Raw genomic sequence first — 24,840 nt, 5'->3', positions numbered from 1 at the left:
GCGTATGTGCGGTGCGCTCTCCTTCACTTGGGGGGCATTCTGGAGATAGGAGTGAATGCCAGAGGTGGAACTGCACCTATCTATCATTGTTGGCATCTCTTGCCAATATCTGAGATGGGAGTAACCGTTTAACTTGTTTACATTCAAGATAAAGATTGCTACATCTGTATATTGAAGCACTTGGTTCGTGCGGTGAGTTAAGGGGGGTCTTCCCACAATATACATGTAGTATAACTAGAAAGGATATGCCAATGCGAGAACATAAACCAGTTGCTGGTGTAGTTTTCAGCCAGAGAAGCCTTCTAGCCCGTATCTTCATATAACCCAGTTCTAATGTTGTATGTGTCTGAATTGCTATCCTCCCATTGCAATCTGTAATCTCTAACCTCTTGCTTCCTTCTGCACATGAAGCTCTGCAGACACTGTAATTGTGTGGTCTGTGTAGTCTGTGTATGGAGGCACAAAGACAGAGTGGCTATTTATTTGAAATGCTTTTACATTTGTACTTTTATGAAATGAAAGGAAATATTTCTAAACAGACTAGACCAGCCCCAGACTGAGATCCGAGGAGGCCCTTGGGAAAAATATTGGTGAAAGACCCAAAGATTCGCATTATGATTATTTTTGTGACCTTGAGCTGTAATATATAGTCATAGTGTGCCTAAATAACAATCTATTACATAATACAGCACACACATCGTGTGATCGCATACAGTGTTTTATTTTACTTATATAGTGCTGACATATTCCACAGCACTTCACAGGCATTAGGGCACTTTCACACTTACGTTGCTGGATTCCGGCAGGCAGTTCCGTTGCCGGCAATCTGTATGCAAACAGATACCATTTGTAGACCGATCCGGATGCGGATCCGTCTCACAAATGCATTGCAATACCGGATCCGTCTCGCCGGTTGTCATCCGGAAAAAACGGATCCAGTATTTATCTTTTTCACATTTTTAAAGGTCTCAGTTTTTCCGGAACACTTGGGCATTAATGCATTTCAATGTAAAATAATACCCGATCCGGCATTCCAGCAAGTGTTCTGGAATCTTAGACGGAGAAAATACCGCAGTATGCTGCGGTATTTTCTCTGTCCAAAAACCGTACAGTGACTAAACTGAAGACATCCTGATGCATCCTGAACGGATTGCTCTCCAATCAGAATGCATTAGGATAAAATTGATCAGCCGCTTGGACGGAACTCAATACCAGAAAAGTGTGAAAGTACCCTCACACCGCGCAACAATGATTTTGCTACTGAGAGAAAAACATGTGATTTATAGTAAAATGAGTGCGCAGATTCCAAATATGAACTCGGAATTTGCCTGACACGTCTAGATTTTAAGTACATGCAAAGCCTATTGAGTTATAATATTAATGTATTATATTGGAGATATTCCAATGGACATGTCCAGACCTGTCCGGACGCACTCACGCTGATGTCAGCAGTAAGTATATAAGGCAAGCTGGACAGATTTTGATAAAGTGATCTGTTATAGTGCTATCAGTTTTGAAACTTAAGATGGATAAACGCAAATGTGTTAACGATCCAGACAATTTCTGCTACATCTGCTATCTGGCAAATACACTACTTATGATCAGCGCAAGAATCTGACAAAGTGATTGCGTCTTGCAGCTTGGGATGCATTTGTGCTAGCAGTGCAGAACTTCCTTGGGAACAGACGGGGCTGCAAACTATGCTGAATTAGTAGACAACATGCTTACAGCATATCAACAACTTGGCTGCCGAATGTCATTGAAAGTGCATTTCTTACATTCCCATCTTGACTTTTTCCCACCCAATTTGGGACACGTAAGTGTCGAACATGGAGAGCGGTTCCATAAAGATATTTCTACAATGGAGAACAGGGATCAAGGTCGCTGGAATCCCAACATGATGGAGGACTACTGCTGGTTTATGCAACAGGAAAATATGACCATTCACAAACGCAAAAGCAGATGCTTGAAGCACTTTTAACAGTACTGGGCCTTGCTCAAGTACGACTTTTAAACTGAAAAATAAGACTTTTTGAAATTTTGTTATTCCATTATATTTTCATACACTGTTTACTATGCAAACTTTGATGTAGATCAGGTAATTGTTGGAGTAAAACTCGTTTTGTTCAAAATTATTTAATGCTTTCCAAGTGCGTAATTCATTTAGGCATACTTATGCATAGCAACATTTCATGACGTGTTACAACAATTCTCGATTTAGTGTAGGACAAATGGTTTTTGCCCAGTAGCAGACCAGGCGAAAAGTTTTTTTTTTTGCGTGGTGACTGGTGTTATCATTGCTTGCTGTCCACAGTGGAGCTCACAGCGACCGGGACAGAAGGGGCAATGTGTGAGTCAGAGGCGTACATAGGAATCACTGGGCCCCATAGCAAAAATCTGAATTGGGCCCCTTAACCCCGCCCACTACCCACCATGCCCCCTCCCACTTCCTGACTTTGCTCCTCCCATGCCACACCCCCATTAAATAAATTTATACATGACCTACAGAAACTGTTAGGGGTTTCCTGGGGGTGACCTGTCACATGGGATATCTGCTGCAGCCTGCAGGTCTCCTTATTTGGGGTGCCATGTTAGGCTACTTTCACACTTGCGTTCGGGTCTCCGCTTGTGAGTTCCGTTTGAAGGTTCTCACAAGCGGCACCGAACGGATCCGTCCAGCCCTAATGCATTCTGAGTGGATGCGGATCCGCTCAGAATGCATCAGTATGGCTCCATCTGTCCTCCGCTCCACTCAGCAGGCGGACACCTGAACGCTGCTTGCAGCATTCGGGTGTCTGCCTGGCCGTGCGGAGGCAAACGGATCCGTCCAGACTTACAATGTAAGTCAATGGGGACGGATCCGTTTGAAGTTGACACAGTATGGCTCAATTTTCAAACGGATCCGTCCCCCATTGACTTTCAATGTAAAGTCAAAACGGATCCGTTTGCACTATCATGAACAAAAAAAAAATATGTTTTTTTTTTTTGTTCATGTTAATGCAAACGGATCCGTTCTGAACGGATCTAAGCGTTTGCATTATAGGTGCGGATCCGTCTGTGCAGACACCAGACGGATCCGCTCTGAACGCAAGTGTGAAAGTAGCCTTAAAGGGAATCTGTCACTAGCAATTTACCCCCAATTTTTTTTTCGTGAATCCATGTTTAACAGAGTACCTGTTTTCCATCTGTCTTGTTCTTTTGATTGCGAGTCTTGTAATTTCTTCAAAAAATCGATTCTTATGATATGCAAATGAAGCTGTAAGGAGCCCAGAGGGGCGTTATTCTTTCTCCACTGTGCCCAGGAACGCCCCTCTGAAGTGCCGTGCCCGCCTAAGTTTGAAAACTAATAACGCCTCCAAGTTCATCTAAATCGCCTTCCAGAGGCGCGGCTAAGTGCCGCTCTGCGGCAAACACCCCGATCCTCCTCTCGCCGGCATCCCAAATCCCGCGCAGGCGTAGTGCCGTCAGTCATCTTATCATAGCGCAGGCAATCGCCGGCACTGCGCCTGCACGGGATTTGGGATGCCAGCGAGAGGAGGATCGTGTTTGGGAGGCGATTTAGATGAACTTGGAGGCGTTATTAGTTTTCAAATTTAGCCGGGCACGGCACTTCAGAGGGGCGTTCCTGGGCACCGTGGAGAAAGAATAACGCCCCTCTGGGCTCCTTACAGCGTCATTTACATATCATAAGAATCGATTTTTTGAAGAAATGACAAGACTCACAATCAAAGGAACAAGACAGATGGAAAAAAGGTACTCATGGATCCATGTTTAATAAAGTACCTTTTTTCCATCTGTGTTCTTCTTTTCCATGTCAGTCTTGTCCTTTCTTCTAAAAATCGATTCTTAGGATAAGCAAATGACGCTGTAAGGACTGGAGCCCAGAGGGGCGGTTTTCTTTCTCCACGGTGCCCCTCTGAAGTGCCGTGCCCGCCTAAATATGAAAACTCTAACGCCTCCATGTTTAGCTGAATCGCCTCCCAGAGGCGCGGCTAAGGCCCTAGACACCCGCCCCCCTCCTCAGCGCGGTCTGCAAACACCCGATCCTCCTCTCGTCGGCGTCCCAAATCCCGCGCAGGCGCAGTGCCGGCGATTGCCTGCGCCTGCGCTCTGATAATACGGCTGAGGGCAACAGCTTCAACATCGTCACTGGGCTCGGCGCATGCCCAGTGACGATGTTGAAGCTGTTGCCCTCAGCCGTATTATCAGAGCGCAGGCGCAGGCAATCGCCGGCACTGCGCCTGCGCGGGATTTGGGACGCCGACGAGAGGAGGATCGGGTGTTTGCAGACCGCGCTGAGGAGGGGGGCGGGTGTCTAGGGCCTTAGCCGCGCCTCTGGGAGGCGATTCAGCTAAACATGGGGGGGGCCCTGGGGAGAAAAGCAGCCGCATAGCCGGCTACAGGTCATGAGTGGGCGGGGCCTTATCTGCGCTACGGGCCCCCCAGTGCCGCGGGCCCCATAGCAGTGGCGTGGTCTGCCTCTATGGGCGGTACGCCACTGGTGTGAGCGTGGTGGCTTGATGGGTGTAGTAGTTGGTACTCACGTTTCTGCAGCTCCCGGGGTCGCCATCCAGTGATGAGAAGGATAGCGCTGGATTCCTTCAGGGCACACTCTGATGTTGAGGGATCTGCTGTCAATGACCTAAGGCCTCATGCACACAGCCGTTGTTTTGGTCCGCATCCACTTCAATGGAGTCACAAAAGATGCGGACAGCACTCCATGTGCTGTCCACATCCGTTGCTCCGTTCCGTGGTCCGCAAAAAAAATATAACCTGTCCTATTCTTGTCCGCTCTTTGCAGACAAGAATAGGCAGTTATATATAATGCCCTCTATAGGGTACCCTGTACTCTGTTCCTAATTCACATATATTCAATCAAAAGTTCTAATAGTAATATCACATAAATGGGACCTCTAATAGGGTAAAACTTACAATAAGCCCTATTCCACAGCGAGTGCTGTGCTTCATGTCCTATGCCTTTGTTAAAGTAAATGTCCATGATTTTGTGCCGTCCTCTTTTATTATCACACACTAGCAGAATGAAGGATCCGGCTTCACATGGGTATATTTTGTCTTTTTCATTTAATGTTTCAGTGTGTCGTTAAAAGATATCGACTGTATCTCCCATAAGAGTGACCTCTACAGCACCCCTCTCCTCTAACAGTGAACTCCACAGCCCGTACCCCTTAATACTGACCCCCCAAAGTTTCCTGCCTCCTTTGGGGGACCTCCACAGCAGCCCACCCCCTTAATTTTGACCTTCATAGCAGCTCATCTCTTTAAGGCCTCCTACACACGAATGTGTATTGCGGACTGCATTTGCGTATCCGCAATACACGGGCATCGTTCGTGTGCATTCCACATCACGGATGCGGACCCATTCACTTCAATGGGTCTGCACATCCGTAAATGCGGAATGATGCGGAACGGAAGCACTACGGAGTGCTTCCGTGGGGTTTTGTCCCGTACTTCCGTCCCGCAAAAACATGTCCTATCATGTCTGATTCACTTTAAAGGGTCCGTGATCCGCTGCAGCTGCCCCACGGACGGTGTTTGTGCATTGTGGCCACGGGGCACAGAGGAGGCCACGGGGCACACAGGAGGCCTAACAGTAAGTTCCACAGCACCCCACCCCCTTGACAGTGACCTCCACAGGGGCCCACCCCTTTAACAGTGACCTCTACTGCACCTCGCCCCTTAACACTGACCCATCTTGACTTTTTCCCACCCAATTTGGGACACGTAAGTGACGAACATGGCGTATATAAACCCCACAGAATTAGTATACACTTAAAGTCATGTGAGTTACATCAGTTTCTACAACAATGTTGGCTAAGCGTTGCAATCAAAATCATATTAACTCACGCATAAGCTGTCTTATACTAAGAATGTCCTTCGTCTATAGCAACCAATCATATGAATTACCTGAAGCAAAATAGAAGCTGAGCTGTGATTGGTTGCTATATGCAACCTGATGAATATCCAGGCTAATTGCCAACAGACAATGGCTCATGTAGTTTGGCGGTTAGGTTACTAAGCATATTTTTTGGAAAATAATTGGAAAGCACAGGTGAAAATTTCCACTTAAAACAGTCTATCTATGACATTCCCTGAGTCACAGGAGGCGGCTGTGCGAAATTTTGTGATTGTAAATGTGAGGGTGCGGAATCCTTTAGCGGACATACACACATACATACACTCAGCTTTATATATTAGATAATAACTTAGGCTTTTGGTGGGGTCTTTTGTCTAGTGCACTAGTTTCAATGTAAGATCCTCTACTGACTAAAAATGTGGCAATAGCGTCTTTTTTGTTAGAATTATTTTCTGTTTAGCTGTACTAATTGTAACTAGAATCAGATAACTTCTGGATGGAGCTTAGAGGACCTTGCAAATTTCCTTTTTTGTGTTTTCATTTTTCACTCCCCGCATTCCCAGGGCCATAACTTTTTTAATTTTCAGTTCATATAGCCTTATGAGGGCTTGTTTTTTGCAGGACAAGCTATACCTTCTAATGACACTATTTAATATTGCATATGATGCGGTGGGGAGCTGGAAACTAATTTCAAATGGGGTGGAATTGTAAAAAAGCTATTCTACCACAGTTTTATGTTTTGTTTTTTTACTTCGTTCCCTATGCGGTAAAATTGACCTGTTACATTCATTCTTCATGTCAGTATGATTACGATATCACTCTTGTTTTTCTTGTGTTTTAATACTGAAAAAAATTAAAACCTTGAAAAAACTTTTTGGTAGTTATGTGTGCGGAGGTGTATTAGGGCTCATTTTTTTGCAGGGAGACCTATACTTTTCAGTGATACCATTTTGAAGTGTGTGTAACTTTTTGATCACTTTTTATTACATTTTTTGGATAGGTGAAGTGCCCAAAAAATGGCAAATTGGCCATTTTACATTTTCTTCCATTACACCATTCACCATATGGGATAAATATTGTTAGATTTTAATAGTACAGGCGTTTCGAGACACAGCGATGCCTATAATTTTTTTTATTGTTTATTTTATTTTCATTTTTGAGAAAGGGAGGTTATTTGAACTTTTATATATATATTTTTAATTTGTTTTATATTTTTAAAAACTTTTTTTTAAACTTTTTTGAAAGTCATCCTAGATTGCCAGTTGTGTTCTGTGATAGGTATATCTATCACAGAACAGGCCATTGACTGTGTTCCAATTGCCACCTGCTGGCCTCAATTGGAATATTCCAGTGATAGCTATCAGAGCCTGAATGAGGCTTCAGGCTATCACTGCAACATTACAGCTTCCCCGATGTCAGCCAGGGAACACTGTTAAGGGTGTGGGAGTGCATGGCTCCTGTGTCCGGCAGGTGAACAGCCTTCTGTATCAGTGCTGCCGCTAGTACACGCCTGCCGCCGGATGTCCGCTCCGGCCCCATTGAGCACGGCAAACATGCCAAGAGACGGCTGGAATAAAACTACGATGTCATAGGATTTTTCTCCTGGACATTTGGGGCCCACTGGAGAATCCTCTGGTACTCTGGTGTGGGAGTCCGACCTTGGTCATAAAGTGCAATTAGTCCTAACTAGTAAGGCCTCGTTCACATTTCCATGTCAGTGACACGTCCGTTAAAAAAAGCGCATGTGTTTCATCCGTGAAGCTGTCCTTGAAGGATCTGTGGTTGGTCTGTGTGTCAGTTTTTACCATCCGTGTGTCATCCGTCATTCACTGACATGCTCAGCTGAAAATGTATTTCTAAAGAGTCTTCTATTAGTTTTCTGTGAAAAACGGACGCACCACGGACACAATGTACATGACATCACACGCCAAATAAGAAGCTGGAACACTCGCTAGAGTGCCACGTCCCCCATCAAAAGCTGATGGTGCTGGGAGTCAGAACCCCAATGTTATTGTCATCATTTTAGAAAAATAAACCCTTTTAAATTCAGGAAAAACATTTAATGGAGAATTACCGAAAGAAATCTATACAGGGCCATATGAAAAATGTACAAAAGAAAATAATTATGCTTGAAGTTACAAATGCCTGCAACATCTGTGCTCTGGTGATTTCAAGACAACACTTCCTGTCTGTGCTCTGTCTTGTTTCAGAGCTGTCATAGAGGTGTTTAATGGATATGACTCACTATCTACATCAGTATCCACATAACTAGCTTACTATAAATGCATGTACTTATGCAGTACCCCAGAGCTGGGTGTACTTGCACATTGTTTGCTGTTTAATGCTTGTCATGCTATGTATTGCACCCAGTATAACCATGTATGGATGGCACAGTCATAGTTAACAACTCTGGTTCAGCCCTTGCAGGAGGTTAGGTGTGGACTGGCTCCACTCCTAGCTCTGGTCTAGATTGGAGTTTGGTAGGGAGAGGAAGCTGTGACTTGAGCACCCTCTTCTTAGGCCCCAAAAACTACAGAGACTCATCGATCTCTGAATGATCTACAGCATGGATGTCAAACTCATGGCCCTCCAGATGTTGCAAAACTACAACTCCCATCATTCCCTGATAGCTGTAGTATGCCCAGGCATGATGGGAGTTGTAGTTTTGCAACAGCTGGAGGGCCACGAGTTTGACATCCCTGATCTACAGAAAGAGAGAAGGAGTAAGACAAACTAGAAAACCTAGAATCTGCATGGCCAAGTACTGGAGATAGTAAGGTAAACCGCTACCAAAACTGTTAAGACTTTACTGCAGTGAGAGAAACTGATAAGACACCCTTCACACCTGGACACAACATGGCCAGTTGTATCTCTTAAACCCTGTATCCCTCAGTGGACATCACAGCTACCATTTCAAAAGTACGACTGTCCGCCATAGATGTCCGCCATAGATTCTACTGGAAGACGCTTGAGACAGAAAGAGAAGAGGGTCATAACTCGGACCTATGCCTAAATCCATACATCGTTATCTGGGAAGAATTGCACTGTGTACCATTGGAACTGTGTTTTACTATCGTACGTACTACAACTCCTGTTTTGCACTTCAGCACCATCAGGCAGGTACCCCAACATCAGGGTGTGCCCCAGGGGAAGAATGGGTGAGCCCTTCTTTCACTGCACAGCCCTAGGGAGCAATGCTGTGAGGAAAGCCACTGTGATTGACTGTAACAGCCAGAGCCACTACCACTCCCATCCTCTTGGACTTGCTGCACTTAAGCCAATGCTGATCATCCCTGGACAAGGACACTTACAATATTAATATGACTTGTTGACTCATCCCTGATATCAGTTGTGCTTGGCGTTTTTATTTTTCATTTGTGTTTTTTATTTTAGGATCGGGATATTCACCACTAGAAGATGATGAGGATGCTGCTTATGCTCGCTCTAGATATCACTATGCAGGTGAATGCTTTGCTTATATTGCTTCCTAAACAAAACTCCCTCCTGCTTCACTAAGAATTGCTTACAAAATTGCTGAATTCTTCGAATTATGATTAATTACATACCGTTCATCATCTTCCTTAGGATACTCTGTTATCTTTATCATTTCAACAGACTTTGAATGGAGCATACTCAACCACTGCTCCATTCAAGCGCCCCCTCTCTGTGGGGGATGCAGGGAGACGGAAAACAGGACAAGGAACCCCATTTCGCTTTCTCTGTACAGTATATGTTGGTCTTAGAGGTGAAGTCCCTAGAGATCAGGCATTTATCTCCTATCTAGTGGATAGGTGATAAATGTTGATTTTTGGAAAACCCCTTTAGAGTGGTTGGAGCTGTTTTCTGACATAGATCTCAAAATCCCCTACATAGGGATAAATAAAAGATAATTTGCTTGCTGCCTGCGCACACCACTAGAGGGAGATAGCCGAGCGCTGTACTCAGCTTCTTCAGCTGGACCATAGAGTTGAATGAAGCCACAGCATGCACACGTGACCTTTGCTCCATTCATTCAGCGGATTTAGTGACACCTGTTCTCATCACCTATAGCTAGGTGATATGTTGTTATGATGGGACAACCCCTCTAAGTTCAGTTTGTAACAGTATGCCGTGAATCTCTACTCATTCTCTAGTGGCTACAGGTAGACCGCATATTATGTTATCAAAAAGAGCTCTATACCAGAAAAAATTAGATCCAACTGCTTTAACATTATAATAAAATTTACCTTAAGTTAAAGTATATTGTATGTACTATTGTATATTTTTTTAAACAAATTTGTAACCAAAATATTACAAAATTGAATGGTATTAATATTATATGTAGTTACATACTGTAATAGTGGGTCACTGCACAGGCTGAGAGGTCATGTGTCATTCTTGTACATGGGAACAGCATGTCATCCATTCTGGTCCAACAGGGACTAGAACCGTGGCACTGAACCGGCAGGCTTTCATAAGGTGAGTGACTATTTTTTATTTTTTTACAAATCCCTTGCTTCTATTTAATTTAACTTTTTGGTCAGACAACCACTTTAAGAGAGAAAAAACATTGTAGACCCTCTACCTTTTAGTAGTTGAGTACAGGACCATATAATAGTAAGTGTACATCAGGTATGTGCTATCAGGCCCCACCACATTTGAGTATATAGATGATCTTTACAACCAATCCTTCCCGATGGTTGTCCAGTGTTCCTAATCAGCCAAATAGAGGTGGACATAACCATGCGTGTTGCACTCTCCATTGAAGTCTTAGGGAGTCAGTGTTTCAGCTGTCTCCATAAACTTCAGTGAGGGCCAGGTGCATGCACGGCAACCTGTTCTATACAGTGCCTTGCAAAAGTATTTCGTATTTTGGTGCCTCACAACCTAGGAATTAACATGGATTGTTTGAGGATTTGCATCATTTAATTTACAGAACATGTCGACAACTTTGAAGAAAGAGTCAATGTGCATAACTATTTACCCCCCTAAAGTCAATACTTTGTATACTTTGTAGGGCCACCTTTTGCTGCAATCACAGCTCCAAGTCGCTTTGGATAAGTTTCTTATGAGCTTGCCACATCTTACAACTGGGATTTTTCCCATTCCTCCTTGCAAAACTGCTCCAGCTCCTTCAAGTTGGATGGTTTGCACTTGTGAACAGCAATCTTTAAGTCTGACCACAGATTTTCTATTGGATTGAGATCTGGGCTTTGTCTAGGCCATTCCAACACATTTACATGTTTCCCCTTAAACCACTCCAGTGTTGCTTTAGCAGTGTGTTTGGGGTCATTGTCCTGTTGGAAGGAGAACCTCCGTCCTAGCCTCAAATCATGTACAGAGTGGTACAGGTTTTGCTCAAGAATATCCCTGTATTTAGCACCATCCATCTTTCCCTTAATTCTAACCAGTTTCCCAGTCCCGGCTGCTGAAAAAGATCCCCACAGCATGATGCTGCCACCATCATGTTTCACTGTGGGGATGGTGTTCTTTCGGTGATGTGATGTGTTGGGTTTGTGCCAGACATAAAGTTTTTTTTGATGGCTGAAAACTTCAATTTTAGTCTCATCAGACCAGAGCACCATCCTCCATATATTTTGGAAGTCTCCCACATGCCTTTTTGCAAACTCACAACATGCCTTTTTGTTTTTAGCTGAAAGTAATGGCTTTCTTCTGGCTACTCTGCCATAAAGCCCAACTCTATGGAGCGTACAGCTTATTGTCATCCTATGTACAGATACTCCAGTCTCTGCTGTGGAACTCTGCAGCTCCTCCAGGGTTACCTTAGGTCTCTGTACTGCCTCTCTGATTAATGTCCTCCTTGCCCGGTCCGTGAGTTTTGGTGGGCGGCCGTCTCTCAGCAGGTTTGCTGTTGTGCCATAATTTTTTCCATTTGGTTATGATAGATGTGATAGTGCTCCTGGGGATCATCAAAGATTTGGATATTTTTTTACAAACCGGATTCCAAAAAAGTTGGGACACTATACAAATCGTGAATAAAAACTGAATGCAATGATGTGGAGGTGCCAACTTCTAATATTTTATTCAGAATAGAACATAAATCACGGAACAAAAGTTTAAACTGAGAAAATGTACCATTTTAAGGGAAAAATATGTTGAATCAGAATTTCATGGTGTCAACAAATCCCCAAATAGTTGGGACAAGGCCATTTTCACCACTGTGTGGCATCTCCCCTTCTTCTTACAACACTCAACAGACGTCTGGGGACCGAGGAGACCAGTTTCTCAAGTTTAGAAATAGGAATGCTCTCCCATTCTTTTCTAATACAGGCCTCTAACTGTTCAATCGTCTTGGGCCTTCTTTGTTGCACCTTCCTCTTTATGATGCGCCAAATGTTCTCTATAGGTGAAAGATCTGGACTGCAGACTGGCCATTTCAGTACCCGGATCCTTCTCCTACGCAGCCATGATGTTGTGATTGATGCAGAATGTGGTCTGGCATTATCTTGTTTAAAAATGCAGGGTCTTCCCTGAAAGAGATGACGTCTGGATTGGAGCATATGTTGTTATAGAACCTGAATATATTTTTCTGCATTGATGGTGCCTTTCCAGACATGCAAGCTGCCCATGCCACACACACTCATGCAACCCCATACCATCAGAGATGCAGGCTTCTGAACTGAGCGTTGATAACAACTTGGGTTGTCCTTGTCCTCTTTGGTCCGGATGACATGGTGTCCCGGATTTCCAAAAAGAACTTTGAATCGTGACTCGTCTGACCACAGAACAGTCTTCCATTTTGCCACACTCCATTTTAAATGATCCCTGGCCCAGTGAAAACGTCTGAGGATCTTGTGGATCTTGCTTAGAAATGGCTTCTTCTTTGCACTGTAGAGTTTCAGCTGGCAACAGTGGATGGCACGGTGGATTGTGTTCACTGACAATGGTTTCTGGAAGTATTCCTGAGCCCATTCTGTGATTTCCTTTACAGTAGCATTCCGGTTTGTGGTGCAGTGTCATTTAAGGGCCCGGAGATCACGGGCATCCAGTATGGTTTTACGGCCTTGACCCTTACGCACAGAGATTGTTCCAGATTCTCAGAATCTTCGGATGATGTTATGCACAGTTGATGATGATAGATGCAAAGTCTTTGCAATTTTTCGCTGGGTAACACCTTTCTGATATTGCTCCACTATCTTTCTGCGCAACATTGCGGGAATTGGTGATCCTCTACCCATCTTGGCTTCTGAGAGACACTGCCACTCTGAGAAGCTCTTTTTATACCCAATCATGTTGCCAATTGACCTAATTAGTGTTAATTGGCAATCCAGCTCTTTGTTATGCTCAAATTTACTTTTTCTAGCCTCTTATTGCTACTTGTCCCAACTTTTCTGGGATTTGTTGACACAGTGAAAATTTGAATCAACGTATTTTTCCTTTAAAATGATACATTTACTCGGATTAAACGTTTGATCTGTCATCTACGTTCTATTACAAATAAAATATTGACATTTGCCATCTCCACATCATTGCATTCAGTTTTTATTCACAATTTGTTTAGTGTCCCAACTTTTTGGGAATCCGGTTTGTATAACCTAACCCTGACTTGTACTTCTCAACAACATTGTCCCTTACTTCTTTGGAGAGTTCTTTGGTCTTCATGGCAGTGTTTGGTTAGTGATGCCTCTTGCTTAGGTGTTGCAGCCTCTGGGGCCTTTCAAAAAAGGTGTGTATATGTAATGACACATCATGTGACACTTAGATTGCACACAGGTGGACATCATTTCACTAATTATGTGACTTCTGAATGTAATTGGTTGCACCAGAGCATTTTATGGGCTTCCTAACAAAAGGGGTGAATACATACGCACATGCCAATTTTCTTTTTTATAATTTTTTTTTTATATAAACAATAGTTTTATTTATATATTTTTCTCATTTTACTTCACCAACTTAGACTATTGTGTTGTGATCCATCACATAAAACTCAGATTAACAAAACTTAAGGTTGTAATATAACAAAATACGAAAAAAAGTCAAGGCAAGGCAAGGCACTGTATGTCACTTTAATGGGTGGTTAGGTGGGGGTCTGGGTCCTGGAGGATGGGGCCTGTCCAAGTTTGTGTGCCTATGTTCACACTGATCTCATGTGGATGTTTTTCTACAGTAACATGTTACAGTGTGCATAAAGATCATGGCTCCAATGCTGCAGGGCATACAGACTAACATATAATATTTTATTTTATTTTACATATTCTGTTCTGAAACTGCAAACAAGTTTTAGGCTCTTAGAGATTGTGATGCCCAGTGGAAGACAATAGGAACACAATGTCATGCAAATCCAGGACCCAAAGCCTGCAGGGAAGGTGAACAATCCATGATGGATACTTTTATATATCTCCCTTTCACTGCCTTTGGCTAGAATTATATCATAATTACTTTGTGCTTGGAACTGACCAACATGGAATGAAACTGTTAAGTGAACAGGAAAACATCTTATATAGCCCAGCCAAGAAATGAGCATCTTCTGTGCTAGAACTGATAAAACACACTCCACCTGCTGTGAGCTTTAGTTCTGTTAGCTATTCTCATTTCCAGAAATTCCAGATTTTAAATGAGAGAATATATTACAGAGCAATTTCTTCTACACATGTAGCCCCTGTAGACATTAACAAAAAAGCTGAGTAAGACTGTTAATGCTGTGGGAGATCACAATGGGAAGTGTTCTTCATTTCTTCATTCTGGAACATACAGTGAAAAAAAAACAGCATATGTATTTGTTATTGCTGTAGGAAAATATGGAAAGACAGCAGAATAGATAGATTTATGGAAAGATAGGTCAATAGATAATATATTTAAAATGTAAGCTCTTTAACACAATGATAGCAATAGTAAATGATATCAGAGTGATATTGACATAAATAGTTATGGGTAAACAAATGTATGATGGCGTTAACAAACAGCGTGTTTAAAAACATACCGCCATCGCATGTGTTATGCATTTTCATATTAGAAACATACTAAACATTGTCCCTGGGGACAAATGGTGTTAAACATATTATTGGACATAACAGTGGCTTGTTGGAACCATCCATCCAAAAAATTATGCCTTAATGGGGGCAGATCCCTGCCCTTGTTTATACATACACACATTAATGTCTTAAGGAACAGTGGCTTGTTCTGCACAAGCCATCCAAAAAATTATGCGTTTACGGATATACAGGTCCTTCTCAAAAAATTAGCATATTGTGATAAAGTTCATTATTTTCTGTAATGTACTGATAAACATTAGACTTTCATATATTTTAGATTCATTACACACCAACTGAAGTAGTTCAAGCCTTTTATTGTTTTAATATTGATGATTTTGGCATACAGCTCATGAAAACCCAAATTTCCTATCTCAAAAAATTAGCATATTTCATCCGACCAATAAAAGAAAAGTGTTTTTAATACAAAAAAAGTCAACCTTCAAATAATTATGTTCAGTTATGCACTCATTACTTGGTCGGGAATCCTTTTGCAGAAATGACTGCTTCAATGCGGCGTGGCATGGAGGCAATCAGCCTGTGGCACTGCTGAGGTGTTATGGAGGCCCAGGATGCTTCGATAGCGGCCTTAAGCTCATCCAGAGTGTTGGGTCTTGCGTCTCTCAACTTTCTCTTCCCAATATCCCACAGATTCTCTATGGGGTTCAGGTCAGGAGAGTTGGCAGGCCAATTGAGCACAGTAATACCATGGTCAGTAAACCATTTACCAGTGGTTTTGGCACTGTGAGCAGGTGCCAGGTCGTGCTGAAAAATGAAATCTTCATCTCCATAAAGCTTTTCAGCAGATGGAAGCATGAAGTGCTCCAAAATCTCCTGATAGCTAGCTGCATTGACCCTGTCCTTGATAAAACACAGTGGACCAACACCAGCAGCTGACATGGCACCCCAGACCATCACTGACTGTGGGTACTTGACACTGGACTTCAGGCATTTTGGCATTTCCCTCTCCCCAGTCTTCCTCCAGATTCTGGCACCTTGATTTCCGAATGACATGCAACAGTCCAGTGCTGCTTCTCTGTAGCCCAGGTCAGGCGCTTCTGCCGCTGTTTCTGGTTCAAAAGTGGCTTGACCTGGGGAATGCGGCACCTGTAGCCCATTTCCTGCACACGCCTGTACACGGTGGCTCTGGATGTTTCTACTCCAGACTCAGTCCACTGCTTCCGCAGGTCCCCCAAGGTCTGGAATCGGTCCTTCTCCACAATCTTCCTCAGGGTCCGGTCACCTCTTCTCGTTGTGCAGCGTTTTCTGCCACACTTTTTCCTTCCCACAGACTTCCCTCTGAGGTGCCTTGATACAGCACTCTGGGAACAGCCTATTCGTTTAGAAACTTCTTTCTGTGTCTTACCCTCTTGCTTGAGGGTGTCAATGATGGCCTTCTGGACAGCAGTCAGGTCGGCAGTCTTACCCATGATTGCGGTTTTGAGTAATGAACCAGGCTGGGAGTTTTTAAAAGCCTCAGGAATCTTTTGCAGGTGTTTAGAGTTAATTCGTTGATTCAGATGATTAGGTTAATAGCTCGTTTAGAGAACCTTTTTATGATATGCTAATTTTTTGAGATAGGAATTTTGGGTTTTCATGAGCTGTATGCCAAAATCATCAATATTAAAACAATAAAAGGCTTGAACTACTTCAGTTGGTGTGTAATGAATCTAAAATATATGAAAGTCTAATGTTTATCAGTACATTACAGAAAATAATGAACTTTATTACAATATGCTAATTTTTTGAGAAGGACCTGTACACGCAGGAGTGTTAATTGTCAGAAGATACAAGCCTGAAAAAATGTTACCTTTTATCTGGGAGCAGCAGCATTACATTGTGGATGTGTAAGGGAAAGTGTTTAGGGTAATTGTGAAAGCAATAGTAGTGGCAGCAGTAGCAGCACAGCATGGAACAGACAAAACAGTTATGTGAGTGCGACTGTGCTCGGGTAGTAGATTAGTAGTATTGGTAACTTTGTAGGGGTAATGGAATTTGGTAGTAGGGATATAGCAACAGTGAGTAGCAACTGAGGCAGCAAGGGCAGCAGCCATATGGCACGGAACATGGTGGTAGGCAGACAGACAGTGGCAGTGGCATGATGGGGCTAGTGATAAATAGCTACCATTAGCAATGGCAGATCTATGCATTGGCCTCAGATGTGTGAAAATTTTCATGGTTCCATGCCTCATTCATGGCAGAGGACAACTTTGTTCATTTTGGGTGTGACGAAGGCGGCACAGTCGCCTTTCCCCGTCATTGTTCCCGCTACTTACAAAGAAATGTGCTTTGTGATGAAAGAAATTGTCACAAAGTGAATTTCTTTGTGAAATTCAACGAAGCAGCCGAATTGAATTTTTGTAAACTTTGTTCACCATTAGTGACAACGCCACCTGCCATGCTGAAAACCCTTTCTAAGATGACACTGGAGGCTGAACAATACAAAGACAGCAAACTGGGCCAGGTCTGGCCACTGTTCCAATCTGCCTGCCCAAAAGTCCATGGGGTCAGGGAACACGAATGTGCTAGAAAGAGGCCACAGTTAAGGTAGAACTGAACTTAGTTGTTCAGGCGGGCTTCGTTTGCTGATTTGCACCAGCCTGGCGGTAAACAAGAAAAAAACGCTTCATCATGTTGTTATTACTGAACTGGCTTCTGCTGTGGCTTCTGCTGCTTGTATTAGCAGAGATGGTGTAAAGTGGGTGACTTGGCAGAGTGCGGAGAGGAGTCTCCTGGTCAGACATGCTGGAAGCAGGCATCTGCTAGCTGAAATTTGCAACCAACTGTGTACACAGTGTATCCTGGTAATAAAGAAATTTGATCTCTCTTTTGGCAACAGGAAAACATTTCCCCATTTTGCTTTGATAGCAAGAGTCTAAAAGCATGGCTATCCAATAATCATCACATTGCTAACAATACACCTGTAAGTACATAAGCATGCATACAGCTTGCCATACTCGACAGACTGCCGAAGGACCCAGTTGTTTCTGGCTCTGCCCACCACTGAGATGATTGGTCACCATGACCATTGTCATTATCATCATTAGCCTGTGCTACTCCACCACTGACTCCTCTTCCTCCTCCAGTTGTAGCTCCACTTCCTTCTCCATGGGACTTTGTCCATGTGGGTCCCTAACTGCCACTGCCTGACCTAAAACAAAGCACATGGGGTTTTGTTGCGTCTTCTTAGGAAAAAAGATGGCACCCCCGTAGGAGGGGGCAGTGAAGACAGAGATGATGCACCCAAAAGGCTTTTCTAGGACTGCAGGCAAGAGAAGCAGGAGGAATGCTGTGACCCCTGGTTCCAATGGACAGTTTTAGACTCACAGGCGACCTTGACATCAACCTGCTGTGACTGAGAAGAAGAGTGAGCCACATAGTCCACAATGTCATTCTCTTTGTCCTCAATAGTAATGTAGCATTTATCGAAAGCCAGGGAGAACTGTGGCCTACTACTGATACTACTATTACTGTCCAAATGGCTGGTGCTGCTACTGCTGATACTACCCACATTCTGACTCTCCGAGGATGAGACCTGGTTCTTACATTTTTCACTCTTGTTTACCAGATACTGTATTTTATTATGATGCCTATAAATATAAAGTTACGGGTTTGGTACACAGATTATTAATTGGTACTAGTAAAATTGCAAGTGTTTTTTCTTCATCAAACTGCACACTGGTATTAACAATTTACCAGTAATAATACAGTTTTTGCAGTAAAATGCTTTTGCTTTAACTTCACGATATCTTGAAGTAATACAACACGTTCACTAAAATGGGTATACTAATGCAGTTTTTGCAGTAAAATGCATTCACTAACATGAGTATAGTAATGCAGTTTTTGTAGTAAAATACATACACTATCGCGTCTATACAAATGCAGTTTTTGTAGTAAAATGCTTTTGCTATAACTACACAGTAAGTTGAAGTAAGTTCACTAAAACAATTATACTAATGCAGTTTTTGCAGTAAAACATGTTCACTAACACAGGTATAGTAATTAGAGTTGAGCGAACACCTGGATGTTCGGGTTCGAGAAGTTCGGCCGAACATCCCGGAAATGTTCGGGTTCGGGATCCGAACCCGATCCGAACTTCGTCCCGAACCCGAACCCCATTGAAGTCAATGGGGACCCGAACTTTTCGGCACTAAAAAGGCTGTAAAACAGCCCAGGAAAGAGCTAGAGGGCTGCAAAAGGCAGCAACATGTAGGTAAATCCCCTGCAAACAAATGTGGATAGGGAAATGAATTAAAATAAAAATTAAATAAATAAAAATTAACCAAAATCAATTGGAGAGAGGTTCCATAGCAGAGAATCTGGCTTCCCGTCACCCACCACTGGAACAGTCCATTCTCAGATATTTAGGCCCCGGCACCCAGGCAGAGGAGAGAGGTCCCGTAACAGAGAATCTGTCTTCATGTCAGCAGAGAATTAGTCTGCATGTCATAGCAGAGAATGAGGCTTCACGTCAGCCACCACTGCAACAGTCCATTGGCATATATTTAGGCCCAGCACCCAGGCAGAGGAGGGAGGTCCCGTAACAGAGAATCTGTCTTCATGTCAGCAGAGAATTAGTCTGCATGTCATAGCAGAGAATGAGGCTTCACGTCAGCCACCACTGCAACAGTCCATTGGCATATATTTAGGCCCAGCACACACACAGGCAGAGGAGAGAGGTCCCGTAACAGAGAATCTGGCTTCATGTCAGCAGAGAATCAGTCTGCATGTCATAGCAGAGAATGAGGCTTCACGTCAGCCACCACTGCAACAGTCCATTGGCATATATTTAGGCCCAGCACACACACAGGCAGAGGAGAGAGGTCCCGTAACAGAGAATCTGGCTTCATGTCAGCAGAGAATCAGTCTGCATGTCATAGCAGAGAATGAGGCTTCACGTCAGCCACCACTGCAACAGTCCATTGGCATATATTTAGGCCCAGCACCCAGGCAGAGGAGGGAGGTCCCGTAACAGAGAATCTGTCTTCATGTCAGCAGAGAATTAGTCTGCATGTCATAGCAGAGAATGAGGCTTCACGTCAGCCACCACTGCAACAGTCCATTGGCATATATTTAGGCCCAGCACACACACAGGCAGAGGAGAGAGGTCCCGTAACAGAGAATCTGGCTTCATGTCAGCAGAGAATCAGTCTGCATGTCATAGCAGAGAATGAGGCTTCACGTCACCCACCACTGCAACAGTCCATTGGCATATATTTAGGCCTAGCACACAGGCAGAGCAGAGAGGTCCCGTAACAGACAATCTGGCTTCATGTCAGCAGAGAATCAGTCTGCATGTCATAGCAGAGAATGAGGCTTCACGTCACCCACCACTGCAACAGTCCATTGGCATATATTTAGGCCTAGCACACAGGCAGAGCAGAGAGGTCCCGTAACAGACAATCTGGCTTCATGACAGCAGAGAATTAGTCTGCATGTCATAGCAGAGAATGAGGCTTCACGTCAGCCACCACTGCAACAGTCCATTGGCATATATTTAGGCCCAGCACCCAGGCAGAGGAGAGAGGTCCCGTAACAGACAATCTGGCTTCATGTCAGCAGAGAATTAGTCTGCATGTCATAGCAGAGAATCAGGCTTCACGTCAGCCACCACTGCAACAGTCCATTGTCATAAATTTAGGCCCAGCACCCAGGCAGAGGAGAGAGGTCCCGTAACAGACAATCTGGCTTCATGTCAGCAGAGAATTAGTCTGCATGTCATAGCAGAGAATGAGGCTTCACGTCAGCCACCACTGCAACAGTCCATTGGCATATATTTAGGCCTAGCACACAGGCAGAGCAGAGAGGTCCCGTAACAGACAATCTGGCTTCATGACAGCAGAGAATCAGTCTGCATGTCATAGCAGAGAATCAGGCTTCACGTCAGCCACCACTGCAACAGTCCATTGTCATAAATTTAGGCCCAGCACCCAGGCAGAGGAGAGAGGTCCCGTAACAGAGAATCTGGCTTCATGTCAGCAGAGAATCAGTCTTCATATCATAGCAGAGAATCAGGCTTCACGTCACCCACCACTGTAAGAGTCAATTTTCATAAATTTAGGCCCAGAACCCAGGCAGAGGAGAAAGGTCCCGTAACAGACAATCTGGCTTCATGTCAGCAGAGAATCAGTCTTCATATCATAGCAGAGAATCAGGCTTCACGTCACCCACCACTGCAACAGTCAATTTTCATAAATTTAGGCCCAGAACCCAGGCAGAGGAGAAAGGTCCCGTAACAGACAATCTGGCTTCATGTCAGCAGAGAATCAGTCTTCATATCATAGCAGAGAATCAGGCTTCACGTCACCCACCACTGCAACAGTCAATTGTCATAAATTTAGGCCCAGCACCCAGGCAGAGGAGAGAGCTCCCGTAACAGAGGATCTGGCTTCATGTCAGCAGAGAATCAGTCTGCATGTCATAGCAGAGAATGAGGCTTCACGTCACCCACCACTGCAACAGTCCATTGGCATATATTTAGGCCTAGCACACAGGCAGAGGAGAGGTTCATTCAACTTTGGGTAGCCTCGCAATATAATGGTAAAATGAAAATAAAAATAGGATTGAATGAGGAAGTGCCCTGGAGTCCAATAATATATGGTTATGGGGAGGTAGTTAATGTCTAATCTGGACAAGGGACGGACAGGTCCTGTGGGATCCATGCCTGGTTCATTTTTATGAACGTCAGCTTGTCCACATTGGCTGTAGACAGGCGGCTGCGTTTGTCTGTAATGACGCCCCCTGCCGTGCTGAATACACGTTCAGACAAAACGCTGGCTGCCGGGCAGGCCAGCACCTCCAAGGCATAAAAGGCTAGCTCTGGCCACGTGGACAATTTAGAGACCCAGAAGTTGAATGGGGCCGAACCATCAGTCAGTACGTGGAGGGGTGTGCACACGTACTGTTCCACCATGTTAGTGAAATGTTGCCTCCTGCTAACACGTTGCGTATCAGGTGGTGGTGCAGTTAGCTGTGGCGTGTTGACAAAAGTTTTCCACATCTCTGCCATGCTAACCCTGCCCTCAGAGGAGCTGGCCGTGACACAGCTGCCTTGGCGACCTCTTGCTCCTCCTCTGCCTTGGCCTTGGGCTTCCACTTGTTCCCCTGTGACATTTGGGAATGCTCTCAGTAGCGTGTCTACCAACGTGCGCTTGTACTCGCGCATCTTCCTATCACGCTCCAGTGCAGGAAGTAAGGTGGGCACATTGTCTTTGTAGCGTGGATCCAGCAGGGTGGCAACCCAGTAGTCCGCACAGGTTAAAATGTGGGCAACTCTGCTGTCGTTGCGCAGGCACTGCAGCATGTAGTCGCTCATGTGTGCCAGGCTGCCCAGGGATAAGGACAAGCTGTCCTCTGTGGGAGGCGTATCGTCATCGTCCTGCCTTTCCCCCCAGCCACGCACCAGTGATGGACCCGAGCTGCGTTGGGTGCCACCCCGCTGTGACCATGCTTCATCCTCATCCTCCTCCACCTCCTCCTCATCCTCGTCCTCCTCGTCCTCCAGTAGTGGGCCCTGGCTGGCCACATTTGTACCTGGCCTCTGCTGTTGCCAAAAACCTCCCTCTGAGTCACTTCGAAGAGACTGGCCTGAAAGTGCTAAAAATGACCCCTCTTCCTCCTCCTCCTCCTCCTCCTCCTGGGCCACCTCCTCTTCCATCATCGCCCTAAGTGTTTTCTCAAGGAGACATAGAAGTGGTATTGTAACGCTGATAACGGTGTCATCGCCACTGGCCATGTTGGTGGAGTACTCGAAACAGCGCAACAGGGCACACAGGTCTCGCATGGAGGCCCAGTCATTGGTGGTGAAGTGGTGCTGTTCTGTAGTGCGACTGACCCGTGCGTGCTGCAGCTGAAACTCCACTATGGCCTGCTGCTGCTCGCACAGTCTGTCCAGCATGTGCAAGGTGGAGTTCCACCTGGTGGGCACGTCGCATATGAGGCGGTGAGCGGGAAGGCCGAAGTTACGCTGTAGCGCAGACAGGCGAGCAGCAGCAGGATGTGAACGCCGGAAGCGCGAACAGACGGCCCGCACTTTATGCAGCAGCTCTGACATGTCGGGGTAGTTGTGAATGAACTTCTGCACCACCAAATTCAGCACATGCGCCAAGCAAGGGATGTGCGTCAAATTGGCTAGTCCCAGAGCTGCAACGAGATTTCGCCCATTATCACACACCACCAGGCCGGGCTTGAGGCTCACCGGCAGCAACCACTCGTCGGTCTGTTGTTCTATACCCCGCCACAACTCCTGTGCGGTGTGGGGCCTGTCCCCCAAACATATGAGTTTCAGAATGGCCTGCTGACGTTTACCCCGGGCTGTGCTGAAGTTGGTGGTGAAGGTGTGTGGCTGACTGGATGAGCAGGTGGAAGAAGAGGAGGAGGAAGCCGAGAAGGAGGAGGTGGCAACAGGAGGCAAAGAATGTTGCCCTGCGATCCTTGGCGGCGGAAGGACGTGCGCCAAACAGCTCTCCGCCTGGGGCCCAGCTGCCACTACATTTACCCAGTGTGCAGTTAGGGAGATATAGCGTCCCTGGCCGTGCTTACTGGTCCACGTATCTGTGGTTAGGTGGACCTTGCTACAGATGGCGTTGCGCAGTGCACACTTGATTTTATCGGATACTTGGTTGTGCAGGGAAGGCACGGCTCTCTTGGAGAAGTAGTGCCGGCTGGGAACAACATACTGTGGGACAGCAAGCGACATGAGCTGTTTGAAGCTGTCTGTGTCCACCAGCCTAAATGACAGCATTTCATAGGCCAGTAGTTTAGAAATGCTGGCATTCAGGGCCAGGGATCGAGGGTGGCTAGGTGGGAATTTACGCTTTCTATCAAATGTTTGTGAGATGGAGAGCTGAACGCTGGCGTGTGACATGGTTGAGACGCTTGGTGACGGAGGTGGTGGTGGTGGTGTTGGTGGTACATCCCCTGTTTGCTGGGCGGCAGGTGCCAACGTTCCTCCAGAGGCGGAGGAAGAGGCCGAGGCGGCAGCAGCAGAATAGGCCGAGGCGGCAGCAGCAGAAGAGGTAGCAGGGGGAGCCTGAGTGACTTCCTTGGTTTTAAGGTGTTTACTCCACTGCAGTTCATGCTTTGCATGCAGGTGCCTGGTCATGCAGGTTGTGCTCAGGTTCAGAACGTTAATGCCTCGCTTCAGGCTCTGATGGCACAGCGTGCAAACCACTCGGGTCTTGTCGTCAGCACATTGTTTGAAGAAGTGCCATGCCAGGGAACTCCTTGAAGCTGCCTTTGGGGTGCTCGGTCCCAGATGGCGGCGGTCAGTAGCAGGCGGAGTCTCTTGGCGGCGGGTGTTCTGCTTTTGCCCACTGCTCCCTCTTTTGCTACGCTGTTGGCTCGGTCTCACCACTGCCTCTTCCTCCGAACTGTGAAAGTCAGTGGCACGACCTTCATTCCATGTGGGGTCTAGGACCTCATCGTCCCCTGCATCGTCTTCCACCCAGTCTTGATCCCTGACCTCCTGTTCAGTCTGCACACTGCAGAAAGACGCAGCAGTTGGCACCTGTGTTTCGTCATCATCAGAGACATGCTGAGGTGGTATTCCCATGTCCTCATCATCAGGAAACATAAGTGGTTGTGCGTCAGTGCATTCTATGTCTTTCACCGCTGGGGAAGGGCTAGGTGGATGCCCTTGGGAAACCCTGCCAGCGGAGTCTTCAAACAGCATAAGAGACTGCTGCATAACTTGAGGCTGAGACAGTTTCCCTGGTATGCATGGGGGTGATGTGACAGACTGATGGGGTTGGTTTTCAGGCGCCATCTGTGCGCTTTCTGCAGAAGACTGGGTGGGAGATAATGTGAACGTGCTGGATCCACTGTCGGCCACCCAATTGACTAATGCCTGTACCTGCTCAGGCCTTACCATCCTTAGAACGGCATTGGGCCCCACCATATATCGCTGTAAATTCTGGCGGCTACTGGGACCTGAGGTAGTTGGTACACTAGGACGTGTGGATGTGGCAGAACGGCCACGTCCTCTCCCAGCACCAG

At 45.4% G+C, this 24,840-nt stretch overlaps 1 protein-coding gene across 2 annotated transcripts in view; it reads left to right on the top strand.

Annotated features, from left to right (window-relative positions):
• Nucleotides 1-24,840, top strand: part of SRPX (sushi repeat containing protein X-linked) — a 176,670-nt gene that overhangs the window by 57,108 nt on the left and 94,722 nt on the right. The window contains exon 2 of one of the 2 annotated variants that reach the window (XM_044286627.1): nt 9,269-9,337. The exons of the other annotated variant lie outside the window; for it this stretch is intronic. Within the exon in view, the coding sequence (XP_044142562.1) occupies nt 9,269-9,337 (69 nt within the window). The remainder of the gene's footprint in view (nt 1-9,268; nt 9,338-24,840) is intronic. 2 annotated transcript variants of the gene reach the window in all.

The sequence above is a fragment of the Bufo gargarizans genome, chromosome 3 (genome assembly GCF_014858855.1).
Source record: "Bufo gargarizans isolate SCDJY-AF-19 chromosome 3, ASM1485885v1, whole genome shotgun sequence".
Lineage (NCBI taxonomy): Eukaryota > Metazoa > Chordata > Amphibia > Anura > Bufonidae > Bufo > Bufo gargarizans.
This window is presented reverse-complemented; position numbering and strand designations above follow the sequence as displayed.